This window comes from Stegostoma tigrinum, chromosome 31 (assembly GCF_030684315.1).
Source record: "Stegostoma tigrinum isolate sSteTig4 chromosome 31, sSteTig4.hap1, whole genome shotgun sequence".
Lineage (NCBI taxonomy): Eukaryota > Metazoa > Chordata > Chondrichthyes > Orectolobiformes > Stegostomatidae > Stegostoma > Stegostoma tigrinum.
Window position 1 is genome coordinate 8,250,916 of NC_081384.1, and position 15,590 is coordinate 8,266,505.

At 42.9% G+C, this 15,590-nt stretch overlaps 1 protein-coding gene across 3 annotated transcripts in view; it reads right to left on the bottom strand.

The window, feature by feature from the left end:
- The window catches only part of cacnb1 (calcium channel, voltage-dependent, beta 1 subunit), a 310,047-nt gene that overhangs the window by 46,728 nt on the left and 247,729 nt on the right, over nt 1-15,590 (bottom strand). Inside the window, exons 3-7 of one of the 3 annotated variants that reach the window (XM_048560446.2) lie at nt 14,457-14,576; nt 10,304-10,426; nt 8,497-8,630; nt 7,832-7,905; nt 3,276-3,295 (exon numbers count right to left, since the gene is read on the bottom strand). In XM_048560446.2, the coding sequence (XP_048416403.1) occupies nt 3,276-3,295; nt 7,832-7,905; nt 8,497-8,630; nt 10,304-10,426; nt 14,457-14,576 (471 nt within the window). Of the gene's footprint in view, nt 1-3,275; nt 3,299-3,445; nt 3,604-7,831; nt 7,906-8,496; nt 8,631-10,303; nt 10,427-14,456; nt 14,577-15,590 lie in introns of all 3 variants that reach the window. The other 2 variants (XM_059638898.1, XM_059638897.1) reach the window with 2 other exon arrangements.

Below are 15,590 nucleotides of genomic sequence, written 5' to 3' on the forward strand. Positions count from 1 at the left end.
GAGAAAGCAAGATGAAGCATCAAAACAATTCATTTTAATCCACAAAATCATCAAGGACAGCTGGAGCCCTTCAGCCCGTTGCGTCTTACTGGCTGTCAGAATTAGCCCCACTCTTCTGCACTTTTCCTACAGGCTTGTATTTATTTTTCTTTTCAAGCATTCATGCAATTCACTTTTCAATGTTGCTACTGAAGCTGTTTCCATTGCCTTTCCAGGAAGCGCATTCTCCATCAGAGCAACTTGCTGAGTAATGAACATTTTCTCATCACCGTCGCCCACACACCATTGACCACCCCCCCACCCCTCCCCACTTCCAAGCTAACTCTGACTTGACGGTTTTACTTGACTGGTAAACTGCACTTCAGGTACAGGAAGAAGTTTCTCCCCAACTCATCTTCAATACCTTTCAATTTTAAACACCTCTATGTTAAATCGTGCTTGAACCTTCTCTGTTTCATGGAGGACAATGCCAAATTCTATCTGCCAGTATGCAAGCATTTACATTTCTAATAACAGAATTAATAGGTTAAGATTTTCCACCAACAGTGAGCAAGAAGCGGTGCATTGTGTTTTCCTGAGCACAGGCTAGGCCACGATGAAGCAGTCGCACAGAGAAGCATTCCAGCTGGAGTGTTTGCCAAATGCAGAAAGGATTTGTCAGACCTAAATCCAAAGAGGCACTGTGGCTTTAAAATGCATTGCTTATTTAAAAACTGTTTCAAGTCTCAAATACTGATAAATCGTGCTCAATAAAAAAGTCAAACCACAGCAATAATTTCATAAACATTTCTGCAGAAGTGTCTTATAAATTATATTGAAATGTGCTTTCTACATTGCAATCAGATTTGCTCAGACTCTGAACATCTAGCCAAATATAGCAATACAGTATATACAAATAAAGTTAAAATATTAAAAACCAACTAGTAGACTTGGTGTTGGTTTATTTCCAGTAAATGAATATGGTCCACTATGTTTCATCTGAAGACTAACTTGATGGAAATTATCTGAGCTGTCTGTCTCTAGTTATCAGGGACAAACAGGCCTTCCTTCCTCAGCATTCAACTTTAATAGATTATCTCATCATTGAATATCCTGACGATGATAGGAACTCCCTGTTTTATGTTAGCCAGGGTTCTACTGGTAGAAATCAAACCCTTTACAATGGAAACTCCCTCCACCTTTAACTAGGTTTTAGCCTTGGATTGGGTTGGAGATGTCTTTGAGTCTTTCAAATTGTTGTTGATTTATTTTAGCACAGATCGGAGTGGATAGCAATTTAGATCATATGATTTGGACCAGATTAATTTAGGAGATCTGGCTGGTATGGACGAGTTGAACCAAAGGGTCTATTTCCGTGTCTTATGACTCTGTGACTCTATTCTGCTTTGTGGTAAACAAACATAGGGCCTGTCATCAGGGCATTGGGACAGCTGATAGGACAGCATCACATCAAACAAGATCCCATCCACACCCACTGCCCAACGGTTGTGGCCTAGCTTCCTCTCCTTTAATAAGCAGAAACAACCCAATTTTAGTGAGGCCCAGTGCTGTCACCAACTGATGCTACACAGATTGAGCAACAGACCCACCCAGTCTATTTCAAGCTCTTCCATGCTGGATCTTGTTTCGGCTAATGGAGTCACTAAGGAACTGGACATTTGATGGGGAGTCAATAGCACAGGATAAGTGCACTGACAGCTATTTTGTTACAAAACTTTCGGTGTAACAAGAGATTTAATAAAAGTCTCACTCCACTTATATCGGGACGTGGTCAGGCCACACATGCCCAGCTTTGGCCTCCTTACTGGTCGGGGGATATGTAGAGGTGACAGCAATGCAGATTCACTAGACTGATTCGTCCAATGAGGGAATTGTGTGACAAGAACTGATTATGTAGACCTGACCTATATTCACTAGTACTTGGAAGAACAAGAGATAATCTAACTGGAATATATAGAACTCCCATGGGACCTGATAAGGCCAATCCTTTTTCCTAATCGGAGAATCTAGGGCTACAGGTCACAGTGCCTAGAATAAGAAGCTGACTGTTTAACATGGAGATGTGGTGACATTTATTCACTGAAAGGCTTAGAGACTTTTGAAATGCTCTTCCCAGTGGTAGTAGATGATCAGTCACTAAGTTCAATTAGAATTGAAATGGAAGGTGAAAGGGTAGAGCAGGAAGGTGTAATTGAGATAGAATTATTGAACATTGGAACTCCAAAGATCTGAATGACCTACATCAACGCTCATTTCTCGTGTTGTCATATGCTTAACCATCTAAATCTGTTCCTGTTCCCTCATCAATCCTTGATACATAAATTAATTGGAACAGTATTGATTGCTCACGTAGATTATGATCAATATCCATCTTCTAAATGCTAATGCTACTTTTGATTTATTAATATAGACCTTTTTACTGCAATTCAGTCCAAGCAAAATACACACTGCATCCAGACCAGATAAACATTTTAGGATTTTACAAATCAGTATCATTCCCTCTGTAGCTGTATCCACATAAATGTTATGTATCTGGCGACGGGGCCTCTAAAGCCTCTTTGCCTGGCTCAAACACACTTCCTTGGCTCCTTGTGTTGACTTTCTCACCAATGAATCAGCCAATATTTAGAAAGCTGGGGAATACGAGCAGTTTACAATCTAAACTTTCAAATTGCTTTTGGCTCTTGTGCTTTCCAGTTCACAAATAACTTGGCTCTGTCCCTTCCATAGTTCTACACATTTATAGAAAATAAAGTGACATAGAGTGTGAAACTCTCTTGTAAATCTGGTACCATGGATACCGTTTTGCAACAATGTTTCCCATTTTCCCCGTAAAATATTAAACTAACGTTTTTGATATATCAGCCGTCACGATAAAAATACTCATTCTGACCACTTGATGGCCTACGAGACGAAGATTCTTGCTTGAATCCATTCCCACCTTAGGTGTAGAAGTAATCTTATCTTCATCAATGCTACCGAGTCTAATGTACATTATGCACACAGAACAGTGACTTTTTATTTTATTCTCGCACATCTTTAAACAAACAACCCTCACCATGCTTTTTGCAGCTGAAGCAAATGCAAGTTATTACTCTCTGACATGAGCAAACGATGGTTATTAATCACAGGATTGGTTGAAGTATGTTTATTTGAACAGCTGTTGTTCTAAGAGGTTTCAGGTTTTGAGGCATGTTGTGTCACAGGGAACTGTAGTTTCCCCAGTGTGACTCTACACTTCAGCGTGAAATACAGAAAGCATAAAATAGACTTACCGATTTCTGCTTCGGCTTTGCTGCTCAAGTGTGCGTGGAAAGATAGCCCAAGAAAAAAATAACAAGGCATGCATGTTATTAACAAGTCTCAGAGACATATAAGCAGCAAACTAAGTGGGATGTGTGCTAGTTCGTGCATCAGGCAGCTGTGTGCACTGACAAGGCGTTACCTTCTTAAAAAATGGGATTCGTTTTGCGTTGGACGGGGGAGTCGTTACACTGCTAACGCTTGTTTTAGGGGACCGATGGTTGGTTTGGGAATCGCTCTCTTCTGCATCTAAGTCAATGGCATCTACATCAAAAGCTAAATTAGACAAGTCCGCATATCCTGGTAAAGGGGAAGAAGCACAGGGTTGAAATGCAACTAAGGCTGAGAAAGAAAGGAAATATCATCAACAGCAGTGCGAAAACGGATTGGAAATGCAGCCCAACACTAAAGCAGCAATTGTGATTAAACAGTCCAGACTTTATTCTTCATTGATACATTATGGAGATCATTGTGCTCACTGCAACTTACAAACACACTCACGAATGGAAACACTCCTGATCACCTTTGCATGAAGCACTCCTAACTCATGTCAGGTGCAAAAGAGAGCTTCCTCTATTCTGCTCACCGACATTCCTTAACCTGAACCGCAGAACGGTAATTTCGAGTGAATGTTTTGACATCCCATTCAAGACTTTTAAGAAATCTCAAATTCACCAGGACATTTCTACATCAATTTGTGCTTCAGTCTTAGATAACGGGCACAGAGCTACCAGCAATGAGATGACCATTTCTTCAAAGTATTTTGTGCAACATTTTTACAGACAGCTAACAGACGGGGTCATCATTAGTTGGGAACTGCACTCAAATTAGTCAAAATTAACCTTGTTTTTGCTGAAAGAGACGCGAAGAGATAGAATCTGAGAGAAAGGGACACACACATGTACAAAACAGAGTGGAACAAATGTAGAGATAAAGGTACAGATAGAGGTACAGAGAGGCACACAGAGACAGAGAGAGTTCGATGCACAGATGAAGAGAAAAGGACAGAGGTACAAAGAGACAGAGACGCACGCAGAGAAACAGGCACAGAGATACAGTAACAAAAATGAAAGAGAGAGAGAGACACACAAAGGTATATTGAGAGGCAAAAGGGTACAGAGGAGAAGAGAGAGAAAAACAGCTAGAGAAGTGAGGGGGGGGGGGCGGAGATAGAAAGGCACAGAGGGAGACAAACAAGCACAGACTGAAAGAAGCATAAAGTCAGAGAGAGACAGAGAGAGAAAGGCAGAGGGAGACAGATACAGCAATATCATTCTGAGTTGGTACCTACAAAGAGAGATTACCTCAAGGCCTGGTTTCCATGGAGATTATAGTCAATAGGAGAGAAGGAAATAAATCTGCCGTGTAGGACAGATATCTCACTGGGAGGTGACTCCTGCAAGAGAGTGCAAGTGTTCCACAACAAGGTTGTGGGCAGTTTCAGATTCACACCTAGCAGTGATGCTTTCCATGCTCAAACAGCCTGCTGTCCAGCAGTCCATGGACATGAAAGCTACTTTCAATGAAGTCGCCAGTGGACTACCTGTGTTGGTGTGCACTGATGCGTCTCTTGCAGATGTCTCAGACATCTGTCCTTTGCTTGTTACAACAGCCTGGGCTTGCCACTGTTGCTTGAGAACATTGAGAAAGATGTAGCTCAAACAGCCCGATACTTGCTATAAAAGCCATCCGGTGATTTTCGCTGAAGAAATGTTCCCAATATCAACTGAAGCTGCTTAGAAATTGGCAGGACTGCAGTACGTCCCATTGGCAGGGTGCATGGCTGTTGGACATACCAGTTGCTCTTATTCTTCATTTAGTTCAAATTTGCCCAAACTCAAATCCAAGTAAGAGCAGGCACAGGCTAGATAGGGGAGGTTCCATTTCAATCCATTTACAGGATGTCAGCATTTGTATAACCCATCTCTAACTGCCCATGAGATGGTGCCGGTCAGCTGCCTCCTTGAGCCACCACAATCTGGGAGGTGAAAGTGCTTTATAATGATGCTTTTAGGATTTTGACTCAACTAATTTGCATATTACATTCCTAAGCCATCACACCTGCCATCCGAGAGCACGTTGTGGAGCTGGAGGAACACAGCAGGCCAGGCAGCATCAGAGAAGCCGGAAAACTGACTTTTCGGGTCGGGACCCTTCTTCAGAAACTTCTGACCCGAAGCATCCGCTTTCCTGCTCCTCTGATGCTGCCTGGCCTGCTGTGTTCCTCCAGCTCCACACTGTTATCTCAGAATCCAGCATCGGCAGTTTTTACTATCTCTGACACTGATCATTCAGTTATTAGTTGTGTCTAATTGATACAGTTTAGCTGTATTAACTTAACATCATTTAAATAGGCACAGACAGAAACTGTTAAGTTAGGACATGTATGTTTGTAATGCTAAACTCTTAAAAAATATAAAATTGTATAAGGATTGGCTCCAGTTCTATCCTTCAACAAGTGGGATTCTAGAATATAACACCACAGTGAATGTAAATTTCTGTACTTTAAATGCCTTCTTAACATGTTAATTATCTGCCCATTAACATTACAGAACTGTTGCAGTTTGTGCTGTGTTTTTCAGGTGGGAGTCACTTCTTCCCAGTCTCCAGCTACATTTGGTCAACATTCCATCCTCCAAGCTGCTGAGCCAAGTGCCATCATGTACTCACTAGCCTGAAACATGGCTATCCTCACGTCAATCAGCCTTGTCTACTGACTGAGCTGCCAGAAATATTCATATTTAAAGTGCACATCATCATTTTATGGATCTTACTGAAGGCTGAAAGGTGATCTAAGAGAGTTCTTCAAACTTAGGAGGATGTTGATGAAGTGGATACAGAGACAATGTTTCCTTTTTCTCCTATCAACTGGAGACTATGGATAATGAGATAGTCACCAAGAAATCTAACAGGAAATTAACTGGACCTTCTTCACCTGAGTGGATGCCACAATGCTAGAAGTGGTATCAATAGATTTAAGGGGTTACTGGACAAGCAGATGAGACAGAAAGGAACAGAGGGTTACAGTGGTAGGTTCTGATGAGGAAAGATGGAGCTCAAATAGAACGAAAACACATGCATGGAGTCCTTGGGCCAAATGGCCTGTTTTTACACTTTATGTGCAATCTTACATAATGCAGAAAGGCTAGGCTGCTACTTTCATCGGCCAAAGCACTGGCACATTGGGATTTGTATTTACATCTGAAAGTGAGCCTACTACATGGTATTAACATTTCAGTTGTTGCCGATTCATCCTATTTTTAAGGAGATTCATGTGTCATACTGCATGGATTAGGTGCAGAGGGAGAACTTTTCTCTCCCTTTGAAAGGCAGGCATGCAGCAACTATCCCTTAATTGGCCTTGAATTAAATGGTGCCCTTTCAAAGGGCAGTTAAAAATTGACCACATGATTGTGGGTCTGGCATCTCACATTGGCCTAACTCAGTAACGATGGATGATTCCAAAGTAAGGTTTCGAGTCCAGTGACCCTTCTTCTGCTGGGCTCAAAACGATAATTCTCCTTTCCCTCTCCATGGATACTGCCAGATCTGCTGGGTTTCTCGAGCAATTTCTGCTTATGCTTCATATCTCCAGCATCTGGAGTGGCTTAGAGCACCAGGGACGTGGGTTCAATTCCAGCCTTGGGCGACTGTCTGTGTGGGGTGTGTATGTTTTCCTCCCATAGTCCAAAGGTGTGCTGGTTAAGTCGATTAGCCAAGGGAAATGCCAGGTTACAGGGATGGGGTGGGTCTAGGTTGGAGGTGCTGGGGAAGGTCGTTATGAGCCCATGTGGCTTCCACACTGTGGGGATTGTAAAAATCCACTATTCTTTCTTTCATTTTAAGGATGGACGATTGTCTTCTCTAAAAGTACATTCCTGAACCAGACATATTTTTTACAATTGGTGATAGTTTCACGGTCGCTCATTACTATGACAAGCTTTTAAAAAAAAAAGTAGTTTTATTGATTGGTTGCCCTTACAGCCTTAAGGACTGTATAAGAGTGGAAACTCTCCCAGCCACTGTGGTGGGATATGAACATATGTCTCCAGACTGTTAATCTGGGATTGTGGAACACGAGCTCAGAAGCATTCCAATTATGCCATCATCAGCCCCAATGCAAAGTACAGCCAGAAAATGATAAATTTGCAGGAGCTCTCTCACCCTCTAAAACAGAAAGTACTTTCACATTTAAATCATGATTCATTAAACTTAACTCTAGTATATCTCTTTTCTGTAAGTTTGTTCCATTTCTTTTCAGATGCTTTGTATTTACACATATTATGTTTTATTTTACATTACCAGCTTTTAAAGTTTGTTTTCAGAATTAATTTTCGCCTCCCTTGAATAATGGAGATGTTGTATATAGATAAATGTTTTGTATTTTTCTTTGACTGGGGCTTAAAATTGATGTTGGACATCCAAAACATGTGGCTGAAGAGTAAAACATCCTGGATGAACAGAATGCTCTTTTGGGTAAAACAAAATTCAGAATGAGAGATAAAAAAGAAAGATGTTTGACACTTACCAGTTGCAGGAGGTGTGGGTCTCCTGGTTCCTGGAACATCTCCTAAACTAGAACTGGAGTTTCCACCAGATTTGCTAAAGTAGAGTTTCAAAAGGAAAACAAATCAGTGACATTAGAAAGTGCGAGGGGTTAGCTAGGGGCTGTGCGGCACGGTGGCTCAGCGGTTAGCACTGCTGCCTCACAGCGCCAGGGACAGGGGTTTGATTCCACCCTCGGGCGACTGTCTGTGTGGAGTTTACACGTTCTTCCCAAGTCAATGTGGGTTTCTGACAGGTGCTCCTGATAGGTGGATTGGCCACGCTAAATTGCCCTGTAGCATCTAGGCATGTGCAGGCTAGGCGGATTAGCCAGGGGAAATATGGGGTGAGGGGGTGGGTTCTGAATCTGGATGGGGTGCTCTTTGGAGAGTCGGTGCAGACTTGACATGCCAAATGGCCACTTTCCAAAATGTGGGAATTTCATGATCCTATAGTCCTGTAAGTTCACCCCACCTGAGTCGAAGGGGCAGCCTCTTGCAACATGAATCCCTAAATCCAAAGAGAATTTCCAAACTAGGAATACAGCTTAGTGTAAAAGCTGACCCAACAGAGCAGCCTAGTGCCAGTTTAGGAAGACACTTTATGAATAGCTGGCAGTGAGGATGTGTAATCAAATCTTTGTCAGACCTTGAAAGTCGTCCTTGTCTCATCTTCTGCTCCTGCTGTAGTCTGATATTCTCCAACTTTACTGGGCTTGGAATAAATCCAACCTCACATCCTTCTTTCACCAGTCGTCCTATCCACCAGTCATTGTTATATTTCTGGGGAAAAATGAAGAAAAGCTTCGACAATTGCTATGTTTCCCTTTTTGTTCCATTGGGAAGTAAATCATCAAGTTAATGTGGTGGGAAACACCTTTGACAATAGTGGAAACACTTTGATTGGTTACCAGGTGGGGCATGGGTAGGATGAATAGCCAAGGCCCTAGGGTAGGGGAGTCCAAAACTAGAGGGTGGCACAGTGGCTCAGTGCTTAGCACTTCTGCCTCACAACGCCTGGGACCTGGGCTTGATTCCATCCTTGGGCGACTGTCTGTGTGGAGTTTTCATATTCTCCCCACATCTGCGTGGGTTTCCTCCCACAGTCCAAAGATGTGCAGGCTAGGGTGGATAGGCCATGCTAAATTGCCCATAGTATTCAGGGATGTGGAGATTCGGTGGGTTATAGGGGATGGGTCTGGGTGGGATGCTCTGAGAGTTGGTGTGGACTTGTTGGGCCGTAGGGCCTGTTTCCACACTGTAGGGATTCTATGATAACATGTTCATGCAGACGGTGGTGTGTGTATGGAATGGGCTGCCAGAGGAAGTGGTGGAGGTGGGTACAATTACAACATTTAAAAGGCATCTAGATGAGCGTACGAATAGGAAGGGTTGAGGAGGATATGGGCCAAATGATGGCAAATGGGACTAGATTTATTAAGATATCTTGTCAGCATGGGCGAGTTGGACAGAAGGATCTGTTTTTGTGCAGTACATCTCTATGACACTCTAACTTTTATCCTTTGGTTGTTTCTTACCTCCAGGCTCTTTTCTAATCAATGTACTTCATTCCCTTTTAAAGCTCACATCCTCGAGCACTAAATTAAGCTCAGGGAAAATACCACAAAACAGACCCATACCCTACTGTCTCTCAGTCTGAATCATGCATTGGTTGCCCTTATCCTTCTGGATAAGGTCTTATAGAGCTGGCACTGTACTGGAATAGAAGGAAACCTGGTTTTGTCACCATCAGTGACTCTGTGTCTGGCCTGTGTATTTGTTCTGGGTTATTCTATTCCTGTATCATTTCTAGCTGTTACAACAGTGCTGTGACACTTTTGCTGACCATTTAGCTTTTTTTATTCTCTTTAACCAATGTTTTTACACATTTAAAAAGAAGTAGGAGAATAAAACCACAAATTAGATTTCACAGAAGACATTAGGTCTTGTGTGGTCCTCTGTCTGACTGCCAACCTTTCCCTCTTCCCAATACAGCATGTGTAATATGTGTCCTGCGCTATTTACTACTCTGGTAATATAATCCACCTGCTCACCGGCCTCTGTGCGATCAACGTCTGATTAAGAAAAGCAAAATTGTGTGGCTACTGGAAATCTGATGTAATAAAAGGAACTTCGCAGATTTGGCAGCAGACTTTACATCTCAGGTCCAAACTGAGTTCAAAAGAAGTGCCATATCCAACTGGAAATTGTAACTCTTTCTCTCTCCACAGATGCTGCCAGACTAGCTGAATTTCTCCAGCGCATTCTGCTTTGACATCTTATTAATCTTGTACTCCACAATCTAAAATTTGTTTCTTCTTAACCAGTTGTTCTAGCACATCTGAAACATTTTTCTGAGTTAGCCTCCCCTAGAATGACTCACCTAGATGCATAAGGACATGAGTACCCATGCATAAATGTCTGCAAAGATACATTACAAAGAGCTGAGTACTTACTTCTTTGATATGTAGGAAGTCTTTAGACTCGAAGGAAATGGCCATGCCTTGCACAGGGACTTCATCGTTCTGGGTGGGGTTGTAGCCAACATTTGTTCGAACAGCAAATGCAACAGGCTTGGTCTAAAACATAATGAATTTCAGTGAAAGATGCTGTGGGATGCTCAGTTACTGAGACAATTAACATAAAATACCTTTAAAGGAAAGATTTCAGGATGTGATGGTTGTTAATGATTGGGCTATTTCACATCCACAATCACGAGTTCTTGATCATATTGTTATTTGGGCCACTTCCAAATGAAGGCCAAGATATAAAAGGCAGCAAGTTTAGTCCCCTGTTTTGGCAGATCAGATTGTGTTCCTGCACACACTAACAATTGGGAGTGCGCAGACTTTATCATCATAGATCACAGAATCCTTACAGGGTGGAAACAGGCCCTTTGGCCCAAAAAGTTCACACCTACCCTCAGAGGATCCCACCCAGACCCATTTCCCAATAGCCCACCTAATCTAATTGCTTATAAAAACATTTACAGCAAATGGGAGGACAAGACTCTAATCTGATCAGGTCGGGTTGAATTCAAAGCCAGTTCCATGTGATTAAGTGACAGTCCTGTAACTATGTACACCACCCAGTCCTCAGTCAAACACCACAGCTTTTTATCCTATTGTCTGGGATTGAATCCAAGCTCAGATCTCAGGAAAATGTCAACACTCAGTGCATCATGCAAGGACCAGAAGGTGGGCATTGATAGGAGATTAAAACGGTACAAGAACAAACACAAAGCAGAGAAGAGTTTATTAGAGGAATGGCAGACTGCAATCTCTGTGCTTGATGCAATGTCAGCTCTTGTAGTTGACCTGTACAAATGGCTCCACCTCACAAGCCTAGGTCTGACCCTGTCACCTTCATGTGACACCATTAGCTACTGACTAAGTGAGTCTAGTGAAAGTGTTTGTTACTGGTTTCAACAAGACTGCTCAAGCTTTATGAGAAAATGTCCCCTTAAATCACAGGGTCCATCAAGGGCTAACAGCAGTTCCATCACGTGATAACTTTAATTTAGTTTGGACATTCAGTGTCCTTCCTGTCAGCTGTTGGCATCCTTTGTCTGAAATTGATAACGCCTGCTTCTCACAATATTTATCCTGCTGGTGGAAGTGAGTGATGACATGGTTGGGGAATGGGCATTTTCCACTTCAGGTTCGGCATCCACAGACAGGTTTGCTTCAGCCAGCTTAAAGCACCGTGTTGCAACCCACCAACATTCCGAAGAGTACTCTGATCCTTGGGCCTCTGAGCCAATTCATACTCAGTGAGAGAAATATTGAGGTTGTCCATCAGCTCAACAGCATGGAGGCCACCCTCCAGGAAATGAAACTCAGTTGGACAGACTGTGTCTCCCATGTGAACGAATGCAGGAATTTCCCAGTAGATTTTTTTTATGGGCAACTATTTCAGGGCAACTGACATCAAGATGGTTAGTGTAAATGAGACAAAGTCTCTGGGATAAAAGTTTGACAAGCCTTTGCACTGCATGTCTCTTTTCTTGGGAACAATGCAGCTGACTGACTCTTGTGAAAACTTGGTTCAGCATGGGACCATCTACAACAAATCTGCAATGTCCAACTAGCCCAGAAGGAGGCAGAGGTGATACAGCTGTGTAATGGCCCCCCACCAGCCAGCTCCACAGGGGCAACACAGACAGTCAGAGCTGTGAAAGTCTGTGAAAATTATTGACAGATTGGACATGCTTGAACAGGAGTCTAACGTAACAAATTTCAGTCAATGTGGTGGAGTAGACCCAGGATAATTAGCAAATTGATTGAGACAACCCAAAAATTACTTCACTTTGAACCCTTACAGCTGGCCTGGACACAATTTCAACTGTGTGTTAAAATGAGTTAAGATTGAGCCAATGATGTTCACTGTATTAGATCCAGGTTAGATGTGGTAAAGGGCCTAACTACATCCGTCAGTTGACCCACTATCCCCTCTTGTTCTGCTCCTTGTGTGTATCTGAAAGTATTGTCTTGTCAGCTATTATGCACATCATTAAACTCCATCACTGATAGCAGCAACTGTAGTGAGGACTTTCAACATCATTGTTCCAGTTGAGAGTCTATTTCTTGGACATGCCACCATTTTAAACAAAAGATCATTTACCTTGCTAGTGGAACCAGACAAGCAAAATGGAAAGTGGTTACTGTTTCAGTCACTTCTTTCAGCTTTCTGACACCTCCAGGCTATTTCAATTTTGGCCTTTCATGCATTGTTGATATTGTGGCAGTCAAATCTTCAGCTGCCTGAGCCCCCAGTTCTGGAATTTCTTTCCATGAAACCCCTTTCTTCCTTTAAGATACTCCTTAAAATCTTCATCAATGTTCTTGGTTGCTTACCCTAAAATTGGTTACTTTAGATTGGACAGCCAACAGTGTGGAAACAGGCCCTTTGGCCCAACAAGTCCACACTGCCCCTTGAAGCATCCCACCCAGACCCATCCCCCTATAACCCACACATCCCTGAACACTACAGACAATTTAGCATGGCCGTTCCACCTAACCTACACATCTTTGGACTGTGGGAGGAAACCGGAGCACCTGGAGGAAACCCACACAGACATGGGGAGAATGTGCAAACTCCACACAGACAGTTACCCGAGGCTGGAATCGAACCCAGGTCCCTGGCACTGTGAGGCTGCAGTGCTAACCACTGCGCCACCGTGCCGCCCTTTTACCTCTATGGCAAAATGTTGTTTGATGACACTCCTGTGAAGTACCTTTCCCATGACAAAAAAATGTTATATGAACTTAAATGGTTTTTGTTGTCATTGAGGTTTCAGGTTTTTTTCTCCCTACCCTGGCAATTACCTTACGATTTCAAAATTAATAGAAGTTTTCAATCAAGTATACCTTCAGTGGGTGCCCACAATTAATATTCTTGTCGACTTCTCTATTTTCATCCCCTTACTGGAAAGTTGGACTGTCTTGAAGTCTGATCAAGACAGGTAAAGAGTTTTTATGGAAAATAATGGAGTTGAGGGTAGTGAGGAGCTGGGAGTAAAGAGGAGTGGCGGCTTTGTGACAGTCAGCAATGAGCTTAGTGAATGACAAAAGCAAAATTGAGGGGCTGAATGGCCGACTCCTTCCTGTTCTTCATGTTGCTGAAGTAATACATAACTGTAGAGAAGATGACAGAAAAGCACTTGTCTACTGCCTAGAGAGCCAGGAAAATGAATACAACAAGCACCAGCTAAGAAAATCAAATAACACGGCCACATAACATGAACATCAATGAACACAGGCTCCAGGTCATTCTGCCATTTTAACACAGTCTTCCCTAGAATCGTACAACAACAATAAGAACAATTTCTACAAGGTCATCCATGTGGAAAAACACCTGAAGGCTCTGTGCAGAAACATAGTTAAATCAACAAGTCAATCTGCACTCCAAAGGCAGAGGGTCACGTAAGCTGCACTTAGCAACTGAATTAATTAGCTTGGATCATCATCCTGCAATTGTATGCTTGTAAATGATTTGAGATCTCAGGGTTTAGCTTGCACTGTGTTCCTCCTGACAGATGAATCCTCCTCGTCTTTCTTCTAGTCTTTCTTCTAGACAGGGCTTAACATCAGGATCTCAAGTGGGATCACAAGCTAAAGTTTTGGGAATGTGATCAGAGATAATGGGAACTGCAGATGCTGGAGAATCCAAGGTTACAAAGTGTGGTGCTGGATGAACACAGCAGGCCAAGCATCATCTTAGGAGCACAAAAGCTGACGTTTCGGGCCTAGAACCTTCATTAGAAAAGAAAAGACTTTTCCGATGAGGGATCTAGGCCCGAAACGTCAGCTTTTGTGCTCCTAAGATGCTGCTTGGCCTGCTGTGTTCATCCAGCTCCACACGTTGTTTTGGGAATGTGAGCTCAGGTGCAGCAAAGACCGCCACGTCACACTTACCACCACTCCCCCTCACCGTCAGGGCACTCCTGTCTCCCACACTCCTTGCTTTACTAACTCCCAGTGCCCCTGCCCAACCTCCCAGATCTCAGACGTGTTGTGGCAACGTCCAAGCTTTGAGTTGGGTTCCCGTTGATAAAGAGATTGGGTGGCACTGTCAGGCAAGGCAGGTGAGGGAGTGCCAGTCTCTTACCTTTGCCTTCTCAAGTTGTGCCAAAGCCTGTTGCTCAGCTTCCTTGCGTAGTGCCTCCCTGTCCTCCTCTAGAGAGATGTCGGAATCTGATGGACGGCTGGTGTAGGAGTCAGCTGAACCCTGAGCAGAAAAACAGGAAAATGAAGGAAACATTTGGTCAACAGGACACCAAGTTCAAACATTAAATATGCAGTCATCCTTTAAACAAACCTCCAATGTTCATACTTGTTCTTACTTTAAAAATACAGAGTCCATAATTTACCAATTTTGCTTTTAAAACTTTCTACTGAATCCAAGGGAGAAATTCCCTCTTCCCTGGAGGTACTGATGAAGGTGATTTGAAGGATAAATAATTATTTGGCTTGGTCCAACAGAGATATTCGATCCTGTCATTCTGCCTTCTTGAATGAAACACTGGGCGTGTGTAGGACCAATGGGGACCTTATCACTCTAGGGACCTCAATTATGGAGCTTAAATAGTTAATTAATGGCTACTTATGGACCTCAACACAGTCAGGCCAGTCAGCTGCCCTCAGCAGATTTCCCCATTTGGGAATCTCGGGTAACCTGCTGCTGTTTTGGGGCAGGTGACAGGCTCATTTGCCTGAATATATTGGTCTGGTAGCAGCCCAGGCCTGCAGCACTCAGAGGACACTCTACCTATGGAATACACTATCATGGAAGGTTATGGAGGCTGGGTCACTGAGTACATTCAAGCAAGAGATGGGTACATTCTTAGATATTAAAGTTATCAAGCAGTATGGAGAGAAATTGGGAATATCGCACTGGGATAAAGGATTGCTCCTACATTCTATGGCTTTATATAGACAGGGGTCACAGTCTAAGGTGGGCCATTTAGGACTGAGATGAGGAGAAATGTCTTCACCCAGAGAGTGGTGAGCCAATGGAATTCTTCACTGCAGGAAGTGATTGAGGCCAATCTACTGAATATTTTCAAGAAGGAGTTAGATATACTTTTTGGGGCTAAAAGGATCAAAGGGTATGAGGAGAAAGCAGGAACAGAGGACAGAGTTGGATGATCACATTGAACAATGGCATAGGTTCAAAGGTCTGAATGGTAACTCCTGCTCCTATTTTCTATGCTTCGATGTCACCAAGTTTTGGCGATGCTGG